Source organism: Didymella exigua, assembly GCF_010094145.1.
Source record: "Didymella exigua CBS 183.55 unplaced genomic scaffold M421scaffold_2, whole genome shotgun sequence".
NCBI classification, from domain to species: domain Eukaryota; kingdom Fungi; phylum Ascomycota; class Dothideomycetes; order Pleosporales; family Didymellaceae; genus Didymella; species Didymella exigua.
Window position 1 is genome coordinate 1,293,928 of NW_022984776.1, and position 20,347 is coordinate 1,314,274.

Genomic DNA, 20,347 nt, shown 5'->3' on the forward strand with positions numbered 1-20,347 from the left:
GCGCACGATTACTCATCGCCACACTCGCGCTGTACTTCCTGTTCCTCAATCGTAATTTCAGGCTTCCCAATAGTTCTACCTTGGCCCAGACACGAAAGCCAAGCTGTGACTCCTGCCAAACACCGGCCTTGGGGGCTTGGAGCTTGATTGCTCACCCACCAACCCGCACCTTCGACTCCCAGCTTTCACACAATCACCGCCCAACGCGATGGTGATGAAGCCCTCCACAGACGAAGGCCTTGTGCCAGCCCCGCTCTCGAAAGCGAACCCCCCATATCCCGTCACACCTGGCGAAGAGCACGCGCCTGCAGTGCCTTCCACGTCCGCGCACAATGGCTATCCTGCAGGCTCCAGCAGTACCCCAGCCTTCAACTTTCAGGCCCCCAACGCAGCAGCACCACGCAAGAATGACGATCTCCTCGACGAGTCCGACTACAGCGACGAAGACTGGGACAAGTCGGGCGACGAGTGGGACGACCCTAGTCCGGCGAGCGTACCAGACGCGCTGAAGCCAGCGGGGGGGAAGGCACCGGCACCGGCGTCCAGCACTCAAGGCGCTATTCCAGATGCTCTGAAAGCTGGTCCGCCGGCAGGTGTGCCTATCAAGAAGTCCTGGGAGAATATTTCGCCTATGGCTACCGGGGCCAGTGGTGTTTCATATGGCGGCGTCAGCACAATCTCGAACGATGGCTCGACCGGCTCGGTGCCGCTGAAGACGAACAACCCATATCTGAAGATGCAGACGACCGGGCAGAGCACCTTTGACGGGGACAATGTTTGGGGAGATTCACATGGACAATCCCAGCAATTCGATCCTGTAGAGCTTCCTGCTTATCAGACCCCGGCTACACCAACCAACCACATGGCCAATCTCAACCTAGACGACAATACTACTCAACGCCATAGAGAGCCCTCTGTCTACCAGCCACCTCTAGTAGCGCTCGAGACGGCCACACCTCACACCGACCATCTAAGAGATGAGTCCCCGAGTGCCAACCCGTGGAGCACAGCTGCAGATAGTGCGCCACCGAATGGGCGGTCTGAAGTCACCAATGATCACGAGACTTCCAAAACTTGGCAAGATCCCGATATATGGCAGCAGAGTGAGCCTACAAGGCAGACTCAGGAACCCGCTAGCGCTGGCATTCCGCTAGGCAACGCAGAGCCAAGACAAACAACTGCAGATAGTTTGAATCTGCAACAGCAACCCCATGTTCCTAATCTCATACCGCAACAGCACGATTCGCTTTTCCAATCCACACCACCGCACGCAGAGCACGACTTCGCGGCGCCGGCGATTCAACCTGCTTGGGCACCACCTCCTCCTCCTCAGTCGCAGCCTCCACCAGTTCCACAGACTCATGAACAACCGCCTCACTACATACTGCAGCAGACATCTTCGCTGCCTCAAGATGAGCCTTTGCCACCATTGCCGCCAAGGAGGTCAACTGAGGAGCAGCCACCGCCATTTCCTCCACGGCCACTTGAGACTGGTATTATCGGGGCATCAACATCTCTAGGCCCCGAGTCGCCGAACACTGCTATGAATAGGCAAAGGAGAGAGCACTACCAGATCAAGCACATCAGGTGGCACGATGTCAACAAGCCTGGTGTGCGCACCTCACCCATCCTCACTCAGAACCTCAATGGACCATGTCCATTACTGGCTCTGGTGAATGCCCTGGTTCTGTCAACGCCTGCTGGTATCGACACTGCTTTAGTTGAGACATTGCGCACACGAGAGCAAGTCAGTCTCGGCCTACTACTCGATGCCGTATTCGACGAGCTCATGTCAGGGCGACGCGGTGATGCAGCACAGGAGCTTCCAGATGTCAGCGATCTCTATAAGTTCCTCCTCGCTCTGCACACTGGTCTGAATGTCAACCCAATGTTTGTACCTGACACAGACGCTACTCACGGCAATACTGCACTTGTCAACCGCCCAGGTGCGAAAGCCGGAGGTTTCGAAAATACATCTGACATGAAGCTGTATCGTACATTCGATATTCCCTTGATTCATGGGTGGCTGCCCGAACCAGGATCTGAAGCATACCAGGCTTTCGAGCGTGTGGCAAAGTCTTATGAAACATCGCAGTATGTGCAGTTCCAAGAAGAAGAGTTGGACGCAAAGTTACAATCTGGTCAGCCTTTGACTGGCAGTGAGCAACAAATGTTCACCGACATCCATGCCATCAAGGAATTCCTGAGCCGATGGCCGACTCAGCTTACAGACCACGGTCTGAAGATTATGAAGGACAGTCTACAACCCGGTCAGGTCGTAATTCTGTTCCGCAATGATCACTTCTCGACCGTCTTCAAGGATCCTCGGACACAGAACCTTGTCACCCTGGTCACAGACCAAGGCTATTCATCGCATGATGAGATTGTGTGGGAGTCGTTGATTGATGTAAATGGCATGGGCAGTGAGCTATTTTCAGGCGATTTCCGACCTGTTGGCAACCACGAATCTGCTCCTCAAGGCGCCGTACAGCACCAGGAGCAACGGCAGAGTCCGGTCGTCGACGATAGCCAAGGTTGGACCACTGTTCTGACTCGTCGCCCGGTCCAGCAACAAACAGTAGCAGCTACAGACCCAGCTATTCAAGCTGATGAGCCTACTTCGCCTACGGGCCTTAGCAGGGCCGAACAGGAGGACCATGATCTCGCCTTGGCGCTTCAGCTGCAAGAGGAAGAAGAGGATCGCGGACGACGCGAGACCGAGCAGCGTGTGCGAGACAATCAGGCATCCGAAAATGCGATAGCTACGCAAGCACTCGAGCGCCCCACTAATCCTAGAGCTTCACGCGCTGGAGAGCAGCCACCAGTGATCCCACCTCGCCGCAACAACAATAATATCACGGGTCACAGACCAAACCAGGGTCCAGCGCCACCACCAACTTATGAAGAAGCTTCAACGGCTCCGCAGTATAACCCGCCTCCAGGTCATCCTGCGAGTGCAAACGCACCATTACCCGGACAGGGCAGTGCATACCAGAATACCGGTAGCGGTCTTGCGCCCGGAGCTGGTCCCGCTGGCCGCAGATACTCAGGACGACTACCATCCAGCTCAATCATCGGGAGGCCTGGACGGCGACAGAGCGCTGGAGTAGTGGGTCCAAATGGCGAAGAAAGGGAGAAGTGCGTTGTCATGTAGACACGCATCATTCCTTCCTCATCACGCTTCTCGTTGCTAATTCCGATGGTGTTCTAGGAGTATTGCGCAGCACCACCGGTCATATTGTACTATGAGCTGAGCCGATGGACTAGTTTCATTTATACCCTGGCGTAGCATGATCATTTTTCTGGCTGGTTTCGCCAGTCACAATAGCCAATGTTTAGACTTGCATCCCTTCTTGACCATGTATCAACGTCCTTCTCTTTCGGCTCAAACTTCATCGTGACATCACGCAACGTTCTCAATCACACATCAGGCTGAAGAAGTCTTCACAAGGCCATGAAGCAGCCTGAATATTGTGCCGCGAAATGTGCCTTTTCGCAACACTTACGACGCAATATCAGATACTCTCGTTTGGCGTCTGCCACTTTTTCCTCCAACACGGAAGGCCTGACACAGATCACCAGCTGCTCTCCCGAAGCTTAGGGCCCTGCCTTTGAGAAGATGCGTTGGTTGTGTAGAGCAGTAAGCCTTGGCTGCACATTGAAGAGTGGGATTGGCAAGAGAAGCTCCTTTGAACAAAGCCACCCGCGCTCTTGACATCAGCGGTAAGGGTGCATCATGCGACACACAGAACGGTCAAGAAGGGTACGAGCCGTTGTAACGATGTATGACGGCATGTATATGTCTCGCGCCATGCTCTGATCCAGCCTTGTCATCTTTGTGCATCCCTTCCTCACAATTTGCAGCAACCATTATGGCTACAGTTAAGAAAGATCGGCCCACAGCTGTGCCCGACACATAGCGCAACCCAAACTATGGCGAAGGCCAGCATATAGATCAGTCTAAGACTGATCGTTTCATCAAAGGCGACGAAGTCGACCTCTAAGACAACGATGCTCGGGAATGCTTAGGGCACTCTCTCAAGACTTGGCGAAAGTGGTACGTCTTGCGAATGCCTCCCGGCATATGAACATTCCTACTTGCGGTTATATACAAACTGTTCTTTCCACAAGGCAGATATTAATCGTAGTATTCTTCATATAGATCAGCATCAATAGCAATGCGTCAACGTACTCTCACGGTGTGTCTTTTGTGCACGAACAGTATGGCGTCAGCGAGCAAGATGCTCGCATCCCGCAGGCACTCTTCCTCATCGCCTACGGATTTGGCTGCGAATTGTGGGTGCCTTGGTCAGAGGAGTATGACCGCTGGCCGACAACAGCTCAGTTTATCCCTTGTCAATCTGTGGCAAATTCCTTGCGCGCTAGGCAAGAGCTACGCAACTATCCTCGTGTTCAGAATCTTGGGTGGTCTGTCCACTGCCGGTGGATCTGTAACACTGGGTGTGCTGCGGACATGTGGGAACCTGATGAGCAGGAGTGTGCTGTTGCGTTCCTGGTACTCTCATCTGCAGGTGGTTCGGTAGTGGGTGTTATCATCGGCGCTTTTGTCAAGGCACGAATGTCATTACCATGGTAAGCTGAGAACCTTTATGGACATCCGTTCTGTCTCTCATCTGACTATGGTCTTCTGGGTTCAGGTCATCCTGGGCGGCTTCGTGCAGGCTGCTCACTTTTGCAATTCCGGAACCAGATCGACTGTTCTGCTCGACCCTGAAGCGAAGAGGGGGCGTAAGAGTGGCAAAGCCGTAGCATTTACGGTCCCAACGAGATTCGCAGCGGACACAGGATTAGCTTCAAGGAATGTGGGGCCATATTCTGGAGGTACTCCGGTCACTTTGACACTCCAGCCATCAAAGTCCGCACTGATGATATCAGGCAAACCATTCTGCATGTTCTTCACCGGGCACATCGTCGTCTGGATCTCCCTCCTCAGCGACTTCGGCGACGCCCTCATCTTCACGTTCCTCGAAGGTTTCAAACCCGTCTACGAGTAATGGGGCTTTGCCATCATCCAGCTCGGGCTCGCCTTCATCCCCATCTTGATCGGTTACTTCCTCACATGCCTCTCTTATATGCCCTCGATCTTACGATTCGGCGCAAACAGAACCCAGGCTCCGTCGCCCCTGAAGCTCGGCCGTGGTAGTTGGTTTCCCTCGCCCCGCTCGAATTTCTCGGCATGATGGGCTTCACATGGACAATTCTGGGCCCTGGGTGCGGCATCCCGTGGATTGCGCCTATGACCTTCACCGTACTGGTCGCGATCGTAAACGTAAGTCGCCCGAATACCTCCAGTGCACCACAGTCTAAGAAGAATAGTATGCTATCTACCAGTCCTCAGTCTACTACGAAACCGTGGCCTACGGCCCGTACGCTACCAGCACCACCGGTGGTAACGACCTTGCACGGGACATCATGGCCAACGTCGCTGCGCTATACTCCACGCCGCTGTATAAGAACATGCCCGGCAGACTGATCCAGTATGCGAGTACGCTGCTAGCCTGTCTGTTAGACGTGGTGACCAAACCGATCTACTTCGTGTACTGGAAGGGCCCCAAGACCAGAGCATAGAGCAGGTTTGCGCAGAGTCTGGATAGGACGCGTGAGGAGAGGACAAAGAAGAGGAAGAGTAGTCTCGTGCGGCTGCAGGAGGAAATTGAGTCGGAGCGGTTAGAGAGGGTGTGAGTATGGCGTGGCGAGGTAATTGTATATGGTTTTCGAGTTGTTGTGGTATCGCATAGCTTGTGACTTTGCTAGGCTACAGCCTACGATGTTAGCTTGTATGTGATGAATTTCCTCCCTAATCTTGCTCTTTTATATCCAATTTACATCATGGCTCCCCGCACAGCGACTACAATCTCCAGCGCGGCGGAGCAAGTAAGATATTCTGTGACGGTTAGTAGGAGAAGCGGATCACGTGTTGTTGGCGGTGGTCTGGTGCTGCTTCATGTTGTTGAGCACCTCTTACCTACCTCAGCTGCATCACAAACACGGCATGCAAAACAGACCCCGCAGCCAGCCTTTGACAGGCCAGACACAAGCAGAACAGCACAACAGCACAACGGAACAACAGAATACATTCATTTACATTTGCCCTTGATACCGCAACAAATTCGACAAGGCTGAGGTGTGGTCCTCCACGCTTGGTGGCCTAAAGGCTTCTCCGCAGCGCTAAAGATTGCAGTGCAACTCTGCATGGTGGTAAAAAAACACCATACATTGTGCGTATGTAGACGGCGCCTCCCGAGTGTCGGAGAAATGTGAGTGCATGCAACACTGCAATCTTTAGTCTAAGAGGGCAGCAAGCGGAAACGTAAGGCTGAGTCCCTGGAGGTACTCAGCCTTGTGGTTGCGATACGGCCGGCACACAGCACTACAGACCGCAGTGAGAGTAGTTCGCTGCCAGCCCTTTTCTTTTGATCGGGCGCTGATGATGATACTTCCCGGTTCAGTGCATACTGACTGGTCAATGGTAGGTATGTATCTCCACCCAAAGATGAGTCTGCACCGAGTTTGGGTTATGACCTGTTCAACTGCTTCTGTAAGAATCAACGTTCGTATCATTCAGAAGGTTAGGCTGAAGTTGGTCGACTTCATTTCTTCTGGTATCAATACTACAAAGAACCAAGACCATATATCCCTAGTCACAAGCTCTACAAAGCCCGAAATCCATTGCAACGGTCTTCTTCACCACTAATCCATCCTTCGTGTTGATCCTCTCATCATCCTGCCCAAACACAATCGCCCCGCTCTTGACATGCTTCTGCCGCTCTGTGTAGCCCGCAAGATCATTCCAGATCTCCATCAATTGAGTTGCGACACTCGCTGTAAACAGCGGTGGCGTCCCGACATGCATGAGTGGTCCGACTGCCACACCGCAGTAGGCTGTGTATTTCCAGGCCTTAGGCACTTCAATGATGAGACGCACCGTGGGGTAGGTGCGAGTTCCCATGAACCCTGAGAAAGGACAGGGCAGTGGGCGTTGGGAGAGCAGGAGGTGAGTTGTCTGGGACAGCCATCTGTGGACTTCTTGCGGATACTGCCGTCGTGCGTCCTCCCCGTTGAGTTGTAGATTGACAGTGCCAGGTTTGGATTGGAAGAACGGGTGTTGGTTGAGATCATCGAGGACGGAACGCAGCAGTGTCTGCGTATTCTCGCGAGTATTTGTGTAAAGACAGTCCGAGTCTACACTGATCCTTGGGCTGGTTTCGCGGATCTTGTCCAATTTTCGGGTGAGGAATGGTAGGGCTTCTGAGTAGACGGTGTGGCATGTGGTGAAGATCTGGACTGGGATGGTTTGCAATGTGACAGTGATGGCTGGCTGATCTGAACAGGTAGGCGTGATTTGTTGCTCAACTTGAAGTCCCTCTTCGAGAAGTACTAATCGAAGCTGCTTCATCGAGATGTTGAGGTTCTCGTAGACCATGAATCGTAGCTCCTTTGGGAGGTCCAGGAACCTGAATGGTACTGATTCGAGCATATTGTTCGCGGGCATATTATGAGAATGGTGCTCAGCCTAGTATAGAAAAACGGTGAAACCCGAAGACAGAGTGAGGGGACAACAACTCTGAAGAATCTGGGTGGCAAAGTTGCCAGGTCATGCGGCGCAGTCGTGTACGATAGTCGAAGTCGAAGCTATGATGGTTGAGTAAGGGATACCCCTATACAACTAGGCGCCTCCACTCACATTGCTCGCGGCGATCAATCCTAGCGCAGATCTTTGCACCTGGGTAAGCTTCACTGAAGTTCGCAACGCTGTGAGGAGCTCAGGTTGTTGAATCTGCAGATGACTCAAGTTATGTAGATGGTGACGCTCGGAAGAAAGCCACGTGCATTATTGCTTTTTGTAGCATCGAGAGCGTGGTCCAATTTGTGACACTGTGGCGGGGAAAAGGACCTTCGACAGGTACACAAGCTGAGGTGCCTACCAAGATCATATGAAGCAGGTGGCGCACGGCGACTACGAGATGTAGTATTGATGAGTGTCGGAGCAAAGGACATCTCTTACTCCGTGAACTATTAGGAATAGACCGCGACAATGATATAAATCATGCATCGCTTTATTGTCTGCAGCAAGGGACCAAGGGTTGCTGGAAGGTTGTGTGGAGGATGGTCGCCGACGTCCTCACCACCCAACCCTTTCAGTCGGTAGGCCCCAGGGTCATCTGGACCACATGCCACCAAAGCCCTTACTGCCGATCTTTGAGCCTGTTTTTGGTCTTGTCGGTCTCTCCATCTTCTGCAATCTCTTACAGCTCACATCTGCTTTGACCAAGATGAAGCTTTGGTCGAAAACGTGCCCATTTGCATTACCGCACCTCTCCAGAGCTGGCGCCAGCGCAAGCTCGACTCTTCTTGCTTTCGCACTTTGGCTGTCTCTATAGCCGCCTTCGCTGTCATCGCTGTCGTCGTACACGTCTTCCATCTCGCTATCATAGAAGCCGTAACCCCAGAACTGATTCGGCTTACCGCCAGTGAACGTGACGAAGCGGTAGTCGGCGAGTTGCCGCTTCATCTTGAGATCAAGGGCGACAGATGCGGAGACGATGGTGCTGAGCTGCTCCTTACTGTCGCGAAGTGACCGGGTAGAATATGGTCGCAGTTTCCGCCGCATACGGCCGCACAAGCGCGATATACGCTTCAGGACAGGCGCAGCATCGAAAGTCGGCCGCCATTTGCCGTCTTCTTGCGGCACAAGAAGATTAACGGTCAGCGATCGCCACTGGTGATACTCCTCGGCTTGAGCTTCGTTCTTCACAGCTACCTCGAGTTAGTACGGCTCATAGTCAACAGGTTACTGGTTTGCGCACCTTTGCGTAGCGTGTCGTTGATGTGCCGAAGCTTTTTGTCACCCAGCTTGCCAGCCCACACATACCCACTGCCTTTCTGGAAGTTGTTGAAGATCTTCTTTTGTAGCATAGACCAGATGTAGGATTGTACTAAAAGTGGTCGGTCGTCGGGATGCTTCAAGTAAACGTTGTAGTTGTCTGTCAACCCACCAAACAGATCTTTGGCTGCATGGAAATGTGGCCGCTTGTTTCGCGAGCTGGTAGGTCCACTAAAGTAATCCTCGCTCCACACTCTTATCTCATATCGCAGTGCTTGCAGTTCTTCTATAAGTGTTTTCTCTTCCGATTTGAACACCGTAGACCCTCGAGCTGGTAGGCCGTTTGGTCCCATGCTCTTCCTCTGTAGCTCCTTCCTCAATGCATCTCGTTCTCTTGTTACTTGGTAAAACCGCTGCACCAGTTCTTCCTGGCTGCTCCCAGGTTTCACCCCTGGCCGCGATGGGCTTTTGGGAGGTACGAGTGGGCTGCCATTCTTGCCGAATCTCTCCGGGCTGAGTTCAGACGAATTCTCTGAGGAGGTGTCCGCGCCGCGTGTGACTTTGATAGGCGGAGGCACATACTGCGTCCTCCTTTTTCGCCTGGGTATCAATTCCTCCTCATCTGACCATTCTGTGTCTGCATGTTCGAAGGGGTTGGGCTCCATTGTCGGCGAGTGGAACGAGGCGGGCGATTGTTCAGAGGGCAATCCTTCAGCAGAGGGGCAATGCAGCTTCAGCGATCGGAGAGTCGAATCGCGCACGTCTGTCAATACGGGCGAAGTCAGCGCATCGTACTTGCAAAGCTACGCATGACGTTTGCGCACCTGGAGAAAGCGTCGTCATGTCCGGCCTTGTGCTCACATGACCTCTTTACACACTAAAACAATGCTGCAGCGGTGAAGCTCCCTGGCACTCTCACGCCGCTACACGTTATCGAAATCTCAGCTCAGACGAGCTTCCCGGAAGCGGAAGGACTGCAGTCAGCCTTGGGCGTGGGGCCCGTGATGCGATCGACGGCCGGCGACGTGGAGATCCTAAGAGTTGTCCGGACAGACCACCTTAAGGGAAGAACAACATGGTGGAAACAAGTTTGTCCCAGCCTCATCGCATAGAAAAGCCATGGATGTGCTAGCTGCGGCGGTTATGTTTAGCCAGTCACATCACCGTGATGCCGGGACAAGGTGTGCTGACGTGTGACAGGCGAGTGGGAGCTGCGTGCAAGCCTGTGCGGGCCATGCACCCGGCACAAGTTGGGAAAAGCGGCTCCTTTAGCGTGCTCGTGGGACCGCGCCGCTCCAGACACGTTGTGACCGTCACTTTTGTGTTTCGTTTCATATCTTCGTGACACTGCATTGCTACTTCGGAAGCGCGCTGTCGCTTTTCTAGTTAGATTAGTTGAAAGAGCCTTGATTAGTAACGGGATGCAGGTCAGTCACACCAGTGCGGTACACTTCGTACAGGGTCAGTCGCCAATGAACACCATCTTGGCAATAGACAAAATCTCAGAATAGATAACTCAAGTGGACAGCATTGTGATCATGAACGAATGACTGGTATTGACAGCTCCCAGTCGTTGACTTGTTATTGCTTTTCTAAAAGAGCCGGCTACATAGTCAATATCTCTCACATCAAGCAAGCATGCTGTGACACGTTAGTGGTGTAACACAAATGTCATGAAAAGCGACTCACTTGATGGAGATAGTCTTCGCCTCGACGTAGTTCATCAGACCCTGGCGACCGCCCTCACGCCCAATGCCAGACTCCTTGAATCCGCCGAAGGGTACATTCGGGCCGAGCGTCTGCGTTGTGTTGATGTTCACGTTGCCAGCATCGAGGTGCTTAGCAATGCGCAAAGCTCGTGGGATGGATGCTGTGAAGATATAGGCTGAAAGGTATTAGTTGATTGAGTATTGGAGTGCACGCAAGAACTTACCAGCAAGACCGAAGCTGGTGTCGTTGGCCAGCTTGATCGCCTCCTCTTCGGTCTTGAATGTACGTATTGTGAGAACAGGGCCAAAGATCTCTTCACGGTAGATCCTTGCATCGTCCTTCGGGTTCAGGAAGATGGTCGGTTGGACATACCATCCACTGTCACCGTGCCTTGCACCTCCTGTTAGGAGCTCTGCTTCTTCCTTACCAATGTCAAGGAAGCTCATTACACGTTCGAACTGTTTATCATCGGCGAGTGGGCCCAAGAACGTGTTCGAATCGGTGGGCTGTCCCATGGTGTGAGAAAGCTGCTCAAATCGCGTCTTGAGTTCTCCGATGAACTTCTCTGCAATGTCTTCGTGGACAAAGGTACGAGATGAAGCAACGCATGCCTGACCGGAGTTGATGAGAAAGCTCTGACTGTGGTGCGTAAGGGCATTCTCAAGGTTAGCATCTGGGAAAATCAGACTGGGCGACTTGCCGCCTAGCTCGAGGGTCACACGCTTGAGGTTGCTAAAATAGCATGTTAGTTAAAAAGTAGTCCTGCAGGTTAAGAGCGCATACCTCTTCGCAGCAAGCTCCTGAACCTTCTTTCCAGCGAAGGCCGATCCAGTAAAAGATATCTTGTTAATGTCCATGTGAGACGCCAGTGCGGCACCGACCTTGCCGTCACCGGTGACGATGTTAAGAACACCAGGCGGGAAGCCAGCTTCTTTAATGAGTTGTCCGAGCTGCAGCACTCCAATGGGACTCTTTTCGGAGGCTTTGTAGATGATGGTGCACCCGGCAGCTAAGGCAGTGGCAGTCTTGTAAGCGAAGAAGATCGAGGAGCCATTCCATGCACCGATGCCGGCGCACACACCAATAGGATCATATTGAACGATCTATCAAGGGGTCAGATGGAGCTTCACAAACCAGTCCAAGTTCTCATACCTTGTATAAGCCCTGTTCGTTCTCGGACCAGGCCTCTCCTGGAAGCTTATCTGTCCAGCCGGCGTAGTACCTAAAAACCATGCCAAAAAAACCATAAAGGGCCTTGGCTTGGAAGATGGGCTGACCCATGCTCTTCACTTCCCACAAAGCAAGCTCTTCAGCATGCTTGTCGGTAAGATCTGCGAGCTTCAGCATCGCCTTGCTGCGCTGTTGCGGCGTCCATTCGGACCATTCGCCTTTAAACGCCGCGCGAGCGGCCGCGACCGCCTTGTCAACATCCTCTTGCGATGCTACTTGGATCCCATCTGCCACGAGACTTTCGTCATGCGGATTGTAGATGCTCAGAGTCTCGCCCGATGTGGCATCGACGTACTCGGTGCATGTCAGATACGAGTCTCTTCTTGGACGAACAACTCACTTCATTGTTGATGAACAGCTGTTTGTAGACCATTTCGAACACTGAGAATGATACTGATTGTCTCGGAGATTGTCAACGTTGTGTTTGGGTGGGAAACGACAGGGAATCTTGCTTAAGTTCTTGCTCAGCAGATGCCGTCGTGCTTTTATATGCAGTCCAGACCATCTCACATCGAAGCTGATGCTTCGCCGGGAAGTCTAAATTTCCGAATCCCGTTCGAAGTATTAGACGACCCCGCATTCACAGTATTCGTCCGTGGAAGGAAGTACCTCGTAGATCACAGCTTGTCGCCAAATACAGTTAGATTCCGCTCTCGGCCCGCACGCCAAAATGGGAGCCTCAAATCACTGCTTCATCGAGTGTCTTGACCGCATCACATCCTTGGTATCCATGCTTGCCGATGCGGCATAAGCTAACTTCGCTGTCTTTAGTCGTAGTGCCAGTGTGAGCAGGCCAGGGATCGCTGACAGGGCGAGCATGATCAGTGGATGGGACATACCTTGCTGCACACCGCTCGGACTTACCATCGCCGTTAACCAGAGTGCAAAAGACAACTTGTGCACAACCAGTGCTTCTGCTTGCTTGAGTCTGAAAGCAGCGAGCTCTAGCGCCGCAGTTCTTGCACTTCGGTTTAAGCTGCCAGCAGACCTGGAGGCCTTCACACACACCTAATGCACTCAATAATCGCCGACAAGCCACAGTTTGTAGCTTTTGTTGTCAACGCCCTATACTTGATTGTTGGACCACAGCGTTGAGATCTGCTTAGGCTAAAATGAAGCTTAGCATTCATCTGTCTGTACACATTTTAAGAGTCTACAGCTCTGCGTTCTCTCGGTAGTGTTTGCGGCTGGTGTCGCTATCATTGAAATGTCTAAGGGACTTATTACAAACACCCAGGTGCAGTATAGTTACAAAGAAGCTGGGCCTTGCCGGTACTTCGTGACGGAACGGCTCCGGCGCACTGGCCATCAACATCGTTCCGTCTTCAAAGACTAGCTTCTTCGTGTAGCATGACTTGGAAGTAAAGATCGCCGCTAAGGTTGTTGCTCTCCATGGACGTCTGCAATGAATGCAAGCTTGTTAAGAGTTGTCAATGTTCGAACAGACTCTCGGGGTCTGCTATCGACCCCGGACATATCTGCCAGCGTTTCGAGGACGTGACACCGTACACCAGACCCTTTATCTCCGATCCTCCGGGTATCGTGATTGAGGCATTTTGAACGTGAGGGCCACCTGGTCGAAGAAAAATTCGAAGCTTGCGTTGCTGAATTTTTTTAAAAGATCGTCCTCTTGGTCTGGATCTCCGTAGCCGACTACTGTCAAGGGTTCCTTGAGGTGTTCATTGTTCATGAAACTCCGCTTGGCCTGTGGCTGACGTAGTTACTGCAGCGTCAGACAACGCCGCAGTGTTACCAGCTCATGGTAGCTCGAACAGCTCCGCAAGAGCGCTTTCTAAGTAGCGATGGGACGGGGAAAATTGTGGATCTAATTGCAGATAGATATCGCAACTGACCTCGGGATCTGGTAAGAAAGCGCAAAGGTGATTTGCGATCCACAGAAATAACGTTTCCGCAAGTGGCTATCTTTCCGGAAGTGGCTAAACACGGGCGCTATTCGGCGGAGCCCCGCACGTGAAGACTGAGCCTCCTTTCGCCAATGACTTCACCAGACGTCGCAACTACCTAAATGTCGATTCGCGAATGATCGACGAAAAGAGGAGGGTCAACATCGAGGGATGGTTGAGACAAAGCCTGGTTCCCAGGCGCACTCGCCGAATGTACCGGGAAAGCCTAGCGGAGGGCGACAGCGGACGATACAAAGTTGCTTAACGTGTCGGCGGCGCAAGGTCAAGTGCGACCATGGACATCCTATATGCGGAGCCTGCACGCGTGGTAACCATGTCTGTACCTGGTCAGATCAGGTCCAGGGACAGTCATCGGCCGGGCGAAGATTCAAATCATTAACACCGGGAAACGGGCGGGTCGCGAAGAACAGCGATGTCCAATCGCGCCTTGATCGACTTGAACTGCTTCTCGAAAAGGCAGTGTCGGGGCAAGGCGGTATAGCGCCTGTGCCCGCTCGAGCTATCGTCGACAGCGAAATGAAGGATCATGACGCTGCATTGACGCCGTCGTCGAATAGCCAAACCTCTCACGGCGCTGGCATGGCTGACGACGGCGATGGTACTCTTCTCCTTGACGGCAGTCAGTCGAAGTTTGTGTCTTCGTTACACTACGCTTTACTTGCGGAGGAGGCGAGTGGCCTGTCTCGAGACAGTTCAACGTGAAGGCTGACTCAACACAGATCCAAGACATCAAAGCTTTGCTTGGTGACAAGACCGATGAAGAGCGAAAAGAGGTGCCACAGAGTAGTCTGGTCGATCTCTTGTCATTGGGCCGCGCAGGCGCAGGGTCAAATCTGGAACAACTATTGCCGGGTACACAAGAAAAACGAGATACGCTTCTGGACGTCTACTTCGCGAACATCGATCCAATGATCAGGATCACACACAAACAAACGGTCATGCGCAGATTCTCGACGTACATGCGCGAAACACACCCTCTGGCCTTCGCAATATGCTTTTCAGCAATCATCTCGCTACCTCCAAATGTCGTCCAGAGCCGGTTTGGTGACACGAAAGAGGAGCTTATGGATCGCTTCCAGCTCGGTATCGAGATTTCTTTGGCTCGAGAAAACTACCTCACCACCTCAAGCCTGGAAATCTTCCAAGGTTTCGTGCTCTGGCTGAGCTGCATCACAAGGGAGGAAGACATGGGTAATACTAGCATTCAGAACCATCGCGTATTTCCGCTGACTTTGATTTTTAGGTAAGGCTTGGGCGCTGCTAGGTATCGCTACACGAATTGCGCTAAACCAAGGTCTACACCATGATCCATCCCTCTTCCCGGCCGGCTCCATGGACGCTCTCACGATCGAGCTTCGTCGTCGCATATGGTATCAGTTAGGCCACCTGGAATTTCGAGCTGCCGAATGCAAAGGACAGGAACCGAGTCTATCAGAGGACTATTACACAACGCTGCTCCCGCGTAACGTCGAGGATGAAGACCTTGTTGACGGAGCAAGTCCTGGTCCAGCGCCATACGACGAGAAGAGATTTACATCGATCACGTTCCAGCTTGTTAGATATCAGGGCATGTCAGCTTTACGGCGAATCATTCGAAGTACATACCACCTGGAAAGGCGGATGCTTGACTCGGGTCTGCACGGCACGTCGAGACCAGACCCCGCACGAGAACTTCAAGAGCTATATGAACAGATCAAGAAGATGCTGGACGAGGTGCATGAAGAGTGTCACCGCAAATATCTTCGCTTCTGTAATCCGGAGATACCTATGCAGAGATTGTGTATGGGGTTGGCTTCCATACTTGAGTGGCGTTGCTACCTGCTCTTCTGGCTTCGCATGCCAAGAGCGTACCGCGATGTTGTCTTCTCCAACGACATTCGCAAGTCGTAAGTAGTCGATTAAGATCTACAAGGACACCAGCTAACAGCCACAGGATATTTGAAAAATCCGTCAATTGTATCGAAACTATCAACGGGGCGTCCGTCGACGTTGACGCTGCTCGATTCCAGTGGCACATAGGTTTGTCGTCTTCTCCTGAGTTATGATCGAGATTAACGTCTGCAGGCGGCGCTGCGTCTTTCCAGGCGATAATGCACGTACTATCCGAACTCCGGAATCCGATGTTCGACAGCCCCGATCGACAGCGAGCGCTCAGGGCGCTGCAAATGTCACGCATCCTACGCGAGAACAATGGCGCCAAAGCATGGCTCGCAGTCAAAGCCATGATCGACAAGGCTATTCAGGAGCACACCATGTCGCAGAGAGCGCAGTCGCAAGCTTCTAGCACCTACGCCAGTCCAACGGCGCCAGTCTCTACCGCACTGCAGACGGACAGCAACGTTCAGTTGTACCCTAGACAAGGCCAAATACCCAGCTACGCCATACGAGCGCCACCGACCCTATACGGCCAGCCGCCAACAACTTCACAGCCTGCACAGGCTTACCCTCAACCGAGCTTCGTTCAGGCCATGGGGCCAATGCAAGCGCCAGCTGCGCCATCTTGGGAAGACATTAACCTCAGCAACATCAACAACATCGTTGACAGCCAACCGACACCTGGTATAGTACCAGAGTTCGACTTTGGCTTCTGGGGCGATCCTTTCAACTACGAGCACGAGCTCAATACCGTCCCACCAGAGAACAGCTACTTCCCTCCCTGGTCTGGCTAGGACGTGACGGAGGCGGACCTGTCTTATCCTGTACCGATACCCCTTTTCAATGACTTTGCTTGACAAACTCTGCCTCCATCCCCGTGCGGTGCGCGCTTCCAGACCCTTGTACCCCGACGTCCCACAGGGCGTGATTGAGCTCTGATTCTGATCAAACGATGGGAACAGGACCTGCAGCCCACGCAGTTGGATATGCTATCGATATCAGGCATTTTCTAGACGTGTGTACTCGACTCGATTGTTGAGTTGATCGTGCGGCCTGGAGGTAGTCAAAGCATGGACACCGCGAAGGCAGAGAAACATGAATTCCGATGGATTTGTGGGCGCACTAAAGATATCCTGAGGTCTGATTCGTCCAAGAGAAGTGCGGCCTAGGTAGGCTGCACCAAGGTCAAGGTCAAGATGGCGACCGTCGCGAGATTGCAGATATCCCACGGGAGGGAAGTTTACGAGTCGGACTATCTCGAACGAGACACACTGCAAAGTATCCCAAGAGAGCCATTGGACAATGCCAGTCAGTACAGCGCGCGAAGTGTTCCTGAGGCAGCTTGAGGAAGAGGCCGTTGAAAAGCACGTGGAGAGTCTGGAGTGGTACTAAAGACTGAATGCGTTAGCCAAGAGGCGTCCAGCCGTCGCGAGAAGGTGACTACAAGACTGAGCAGACGAAGCTGGGGGCTGGGATTGCAGCGCTGTGTCTAGGGGAGGCGTTGGAAGACGGGCATGGGTTCTGAGAGTGGTCGAGTGCGTGAGCCTGGAGGTAGACGTGTGATTGTGGCTTCGTTCGGGCTTTGCGCTGCAAGTCGCGATCGCTGAATAGCTTGATCCGTGGATGCGCATATGTCAATAACTCGACCGAGCTCGTGAAGGACGTCGAGCCCATCAAAGCCTCCGGGTGTCATGTCGACTTGCAGCAATCGTGGAGGGTTTGTAAGGATATTTACAGAGATAGCTTCGTACGATGAGCATTCCAGAGTGCGATTCTCTACCGCCGTCCATTCAGCGGCCTGCTCTCCCTCTCCTCGTCCTCGTCGTCGAACTCATCCAGCGCGAAATCCTGCGCGGCCCTGATACTCTCTTCGTCCTTGACCTTTGCAAACGCCCTCTCATCTGCCGGATTCGGGTACGGGCTGGCACAGTCCCTGCTCCTGAGCGCGGGGTAATACCGCCTGTACGTGTAATGGGCGACCGAGATGCCCACCAGACTGCCCACACTGACGTCGTAGACATCGTGTCTGTAATCCTCACACCGGCTGATCGCAATCAGCGCGGCGCCCAGCAGCGGCGCAAGGGCAAGCAGCACGCGCGCCAAATCGGCCCGCGGGCGATACACATGGCACTGTCCCGCGATGAACAGGGCGAGATAGCCCAGCCCGCTGAAGGAGGAACTGCTGTGGCCTGAGGGGAACGAGCGCCACCCGTCGTGCAAGATGTGGTGGTCCGTCTGCGTGCACACTTGGAACGTGACGAGGACGTCGCCCGGCGTGCCAGGCTGCGGCTTGCACCGCGCAATCAGATCCGGGCGCGGCCGACCGACGGCGTTCTTGATCACGTCGGTCAGGAAGAGCGTCAGGATCATGCTGACCAGCCAGCCGAGGATCGTGACGTGCGCTTTGTGCGTGCCGGGGCGCGTTACGGCGATCCATGCAATCAGAGTGAGCAGCGGCACGGCGCCGGCGTATATGAACAGCCACATGACGTTCACGCGCTCGTGCAGGGCGTGCGGGTAGGCGATGCGCAGGTCGGAGAGGTAGAACATGCGGTGGAAAGGCTCGGCGAGGAACTGCATCTGCAGCTGGACTGTCAGCAATGCCTGGTTGCCATTTCAGGCGGCGACGTGGCGTACAAATATGTAGCCGCTGACCAGCAGCGCAAGGCCGACATAGTCGGAGGCATAGGAGCGCTGGCCGTGGTCAGTGTGTGTGTGCGGCACGCGAGCGGCGGCTGGAGACGGACCTGCCAGAAGCGCGCTGCTGCTCCTACAAAGCCTGGTGCGTTGAGCAGGTCATGTGTGCTGCGCCTGGGCGATCGGGCAGGCATTCTCAGTGTGCCGGCGGCGCAATTGGCATTGCGAGGTTGGACGTCTGGGGGAAAGGGCGAGGTGTCCAAACAAGTGCTCCAAGAATGACGCGTGTTTGGCGCTAGTTTCGTTGCTATTTGCCCTCTCATGTCCATCATCACACTGCTTTCTTGGCGTTCTCTCCAAAGCAGTCGTCTACTCAAACGAAACACGGCTCACAATCACATTTTAGATGCTCGCCGTGGCATGCAATGCTCAATTACCTTCGTCTCATCATTACGTTTCTGCTTCGCTGATCCAACGCCCGCTTAAAATGCTACACCGCTCACCTCATCACCTGCTACTTCGCATGCCAGCTCTTCCTCCCGGTGATCCACTTGAAGCTGGCACACCATGTTTCTGCCTCTCCACGCTCTGCCCTTTCCACGACATCCACAACCTCTTCTTGCGCACGCGCAATGTCCGCCCTGACTTCCTCAGCTGTCCATATCCGCTCTCTGTCACCGTACTTTGTCAGCAGTCGTAGAAGGCTCGATTCGAACAGTTCCATGACCACGACTAGCATCAGCTTTCCTATTCGTTTCTGTTCCTCATCGCCGGCCCATTGCCCGATTGGGACGTTGACGTGGGTGCTCTGAATGTCGATGAAGCCCGCTTCTTCGAGATACGAGGGATGCATGTAGAACAGGCCGAGTGGGCGCCCTGACTTGTACGATGCCTCCATCATGGAGGCAAACAGCTTTCGTAGAGTTGGCACGGGGAAAGACGCTGGGTCGTTCGTAGCGTGATCGATTGGTACAGACCCCAACTATGGGTCGTGTCAGCATGGGTAATACCATGTCGAATTGTGCGATGGTGCTCAACTTACATCCCAGTCCGCCACTTCTATCCACCCGCCAGGCGACAAGCTGTTATGTATCTCTGCATACACTTCTTCCCAGTGTGAGAATGACCCCTTCATGTCGCGAAGATGAATGAAGTCGTAAGGCTCGCTGAAGTTCCACCTAGGCTCTGTCGGGGACTCAAGGCTGTAGGGGTCGATCGCGAGTGATTCAACAGATGTCTCAGGGCATGCGATGGATCTGCTGAATCTGACTCGCTCTGGTGACCTGGGCGGGGAGCGCACAGGATCTCGATGCATCATCGCGCGGTAGAAGTCAAAGTTTGAGATCGAGTTCAGCTCCTCTGTGTGTGCATCGATCCCCCATACATCCAAATCGTCGAGCTCCCACCTCACGTCTGCGTTACCCATGTTCGCTTCTGTTGTGTCGAGATCCCATTGTGTCATGTCGATGCCGACAACTTCTGCTCGTGGATGCGTTTGCGCCATCGCGACCGCCCAGTGACCGGGCCCGGTACCAAGATCGAGAATCCTTCTGGTCGAGGCGAGAAGCCTCGTGGTAGTCAACCGCCCTTGCAGTGCGTGGACAAAAATCTGATGCTGGAAAAACAGACGATCTTGCTCTTTGAGATCATCGTTGAACGCACACGGCCGGAGGTATGTATTGTTGCCATAGGTGCGGCCGTTTTCGTGTACGTATTCGAGGTCTTCCGAGGTCACAGTGCGAACAGATCGACTGCGTGGCGCAGTTAGCAGCGAGTCTCGTTTCGCGGGACCGTGAAGCCAGCAGAATACAACGCCCCCTTGATTATATGCTGAGAGCGAGACACAGAAGACGTGGACAGTAGGTGACTTTTAAGTGTTGTTCAACTTACACAGATTCGATGGAGGTGGAGCTCCCTGAATCAGCTCGCCGGCGTTTGGATGCGGCTGTGTCATGTCCAACCAGAGTGTCGGGATGTGGCTGTCCCTCGTCCATGGCACCGGGAAGGAAACAAATCCAGTCCTCCACCTGTAGTGGCGAACGGGGAAGACGTCAAAATGCCCGCGATTCGCTTTGTGTGCTCTTTAACTGTTGTGTTTGCACAATATAAGATGAGGGGCGTCGAC

General features: G+C 53.4%; 7 protein-coding genes across 7 annotated transcripts; 3 read left to right on the forward strand and 4 right to left on the reverse strand.

The window, feature by feature from the left end:
- Positions 1–208: 208 nt before the first annotated feature.
- On the forward strand, positions 209–3,154 carry M421DRAFT_97727 (uncharacterized protein; the record flags this gene model as incomplete). Its single annotated transcript, XM_033598533.1, has 2 exons — positions 209–1,019; positions 1,275–3,154. 2 exons carry the CDS (start codon positions 209–211, stop codon positions 3,152–3,154), a joined length of 2,691 nt encoding a protein of 896 aa, XP_033453895.1.
- Positions 3,155–3,872: 718 nt separating this feature from the next.
- Positions 3,873–5,703, forward strand: M421DRAFT_97728 (uncharacterized protein; the record flags this gene model as incomplete). Its single annotated transcript, XM_033598534.1, has 9 exons — positions 3,873–3,905; positions 4,163–4,300; positions 4,341–4,463; positions 4,496–4,593; positions 4,771–4,850; positions 4,897–5,003; positions 5,165–5,290; positions 5,338–5,556; positions 5,590–5,703. The coding sequence occupies 9 exons, from the start codon at positions 3,873–3,875 to the stop codon at positions 5,701–5,703; spliced, it is 1,038 nt and encodes a 345-aa protein (XP_033453896.1).
- A 500-nt stretch (positions 5,704–6,203) lies between these two features.
- M421DRAFT_201918 (uncharacterized protein) lies at positions 6,204–7,661 on the reverse strand. Its single transcript, XM_033588119.1, has one exon. The coding sequence runs from the start codon at positions 7,511–7,513 to the stop codon at positions 6,659–6,661; it is 855 nt and encodes a 284-aa protein (XP_033453897.1). The 5' UTR covers positions 7,514–7,661; the 3' UTR covers positions 6,204–6,658.
- Positions 7,662–7,705: 44 nt separating this feature from the next.
- M421DRAFT_415993 (uncharacterized protein) lies at positions 7,706–10,026 on the reverse strand. The gene is made up of 3 exons (XM_033590908.1): positions 9,670–10,026; positions 8,829–9,608; positions 7,706–8,778 (listed from the first exon to the last, which is right to left on the reverse strand). Exons 1-3 carry the CDS (start codon positions 9,686–9,688, stop codon positions 8,180–8,182), a joined length of 1,398 nt encoding a protein of 465 aa, XP_033453898.1. The 5' UTR covers positions 9,689–10,026; the 3' UTR covers positions 7,706–8,179.
- Positions 10,027–10,384: 358 nt separating this feature from the next.
- On the reverse strand, positions 10,385–12,287 carry M421DRAFT_415994 (putative aldehyde dehydrogenase). Its single transcript, XM_033590909.1, has 6 exons — positions 12,126–12,287; positions 11,708–12,079; positions 11,339–11,658; positions 10,779–11,287; positions 10,535–10,730; positions 10,385–10,486 (listed from the first exon to the last, which is right to left on the reverse strand). The coding sequence occupies exons 1-6, from the start codon at positions 12,156–12,158 to the stop codon at positions 10,474–10,476; spliced, it is 1,443 nt and encodes a 480-aa protein (XP_033453899.1). The 5' UTR covers positions 12,159–12,287; the 3' UTR covers positions 10,385–10,473.
- Positions 12,288–13,860: 1,573 nt separating this feature from the next.
- Positions 13,861–16,379, forward strand: M421DRAFT_97736 (uncharacterized protein; the record flags this gene model as incomplete). Its single annotated transcript, XM_033598535.1, has 5 exons — positions 13,861–14,379; positions 14,430–14,901; positions 14,954–15,596; positions 15,644–15,729; positions 15,775–16,379. The coding sequence occupies 5 exons, from the start codon at positions 13,861–13,863 to the stop codon at positions 16,377–16,379; spliced, it is 2,325 nt and encodes a 774-aa protein (XP_033453900.1).
- Positions 16,380–17,361: 982 nt separating this feature from the next.
- M421DRAFT_97737 (PAP2-domain-containing protein) lies at positions 17,362–20,216 on the reverse strand (the record flags this gene model as incomplete). The annotated part of the gene is made up of 4 exons (XM_033598536.1): positions 17,362–18,171; positions 18,746–19,204; positions 19,265–19,973; positions 20,113–20,216. The coding sequence occupies 4 exons, from the start codon at positions 20,214–20,216 to the stop codon at positions 17,362–17,364; spliced, it is 2,082 nt and encodes a 693-aa protein (XP_033453901.1).
- Positions 20,217–20,347: the final 131 nt, after the last annotated feature.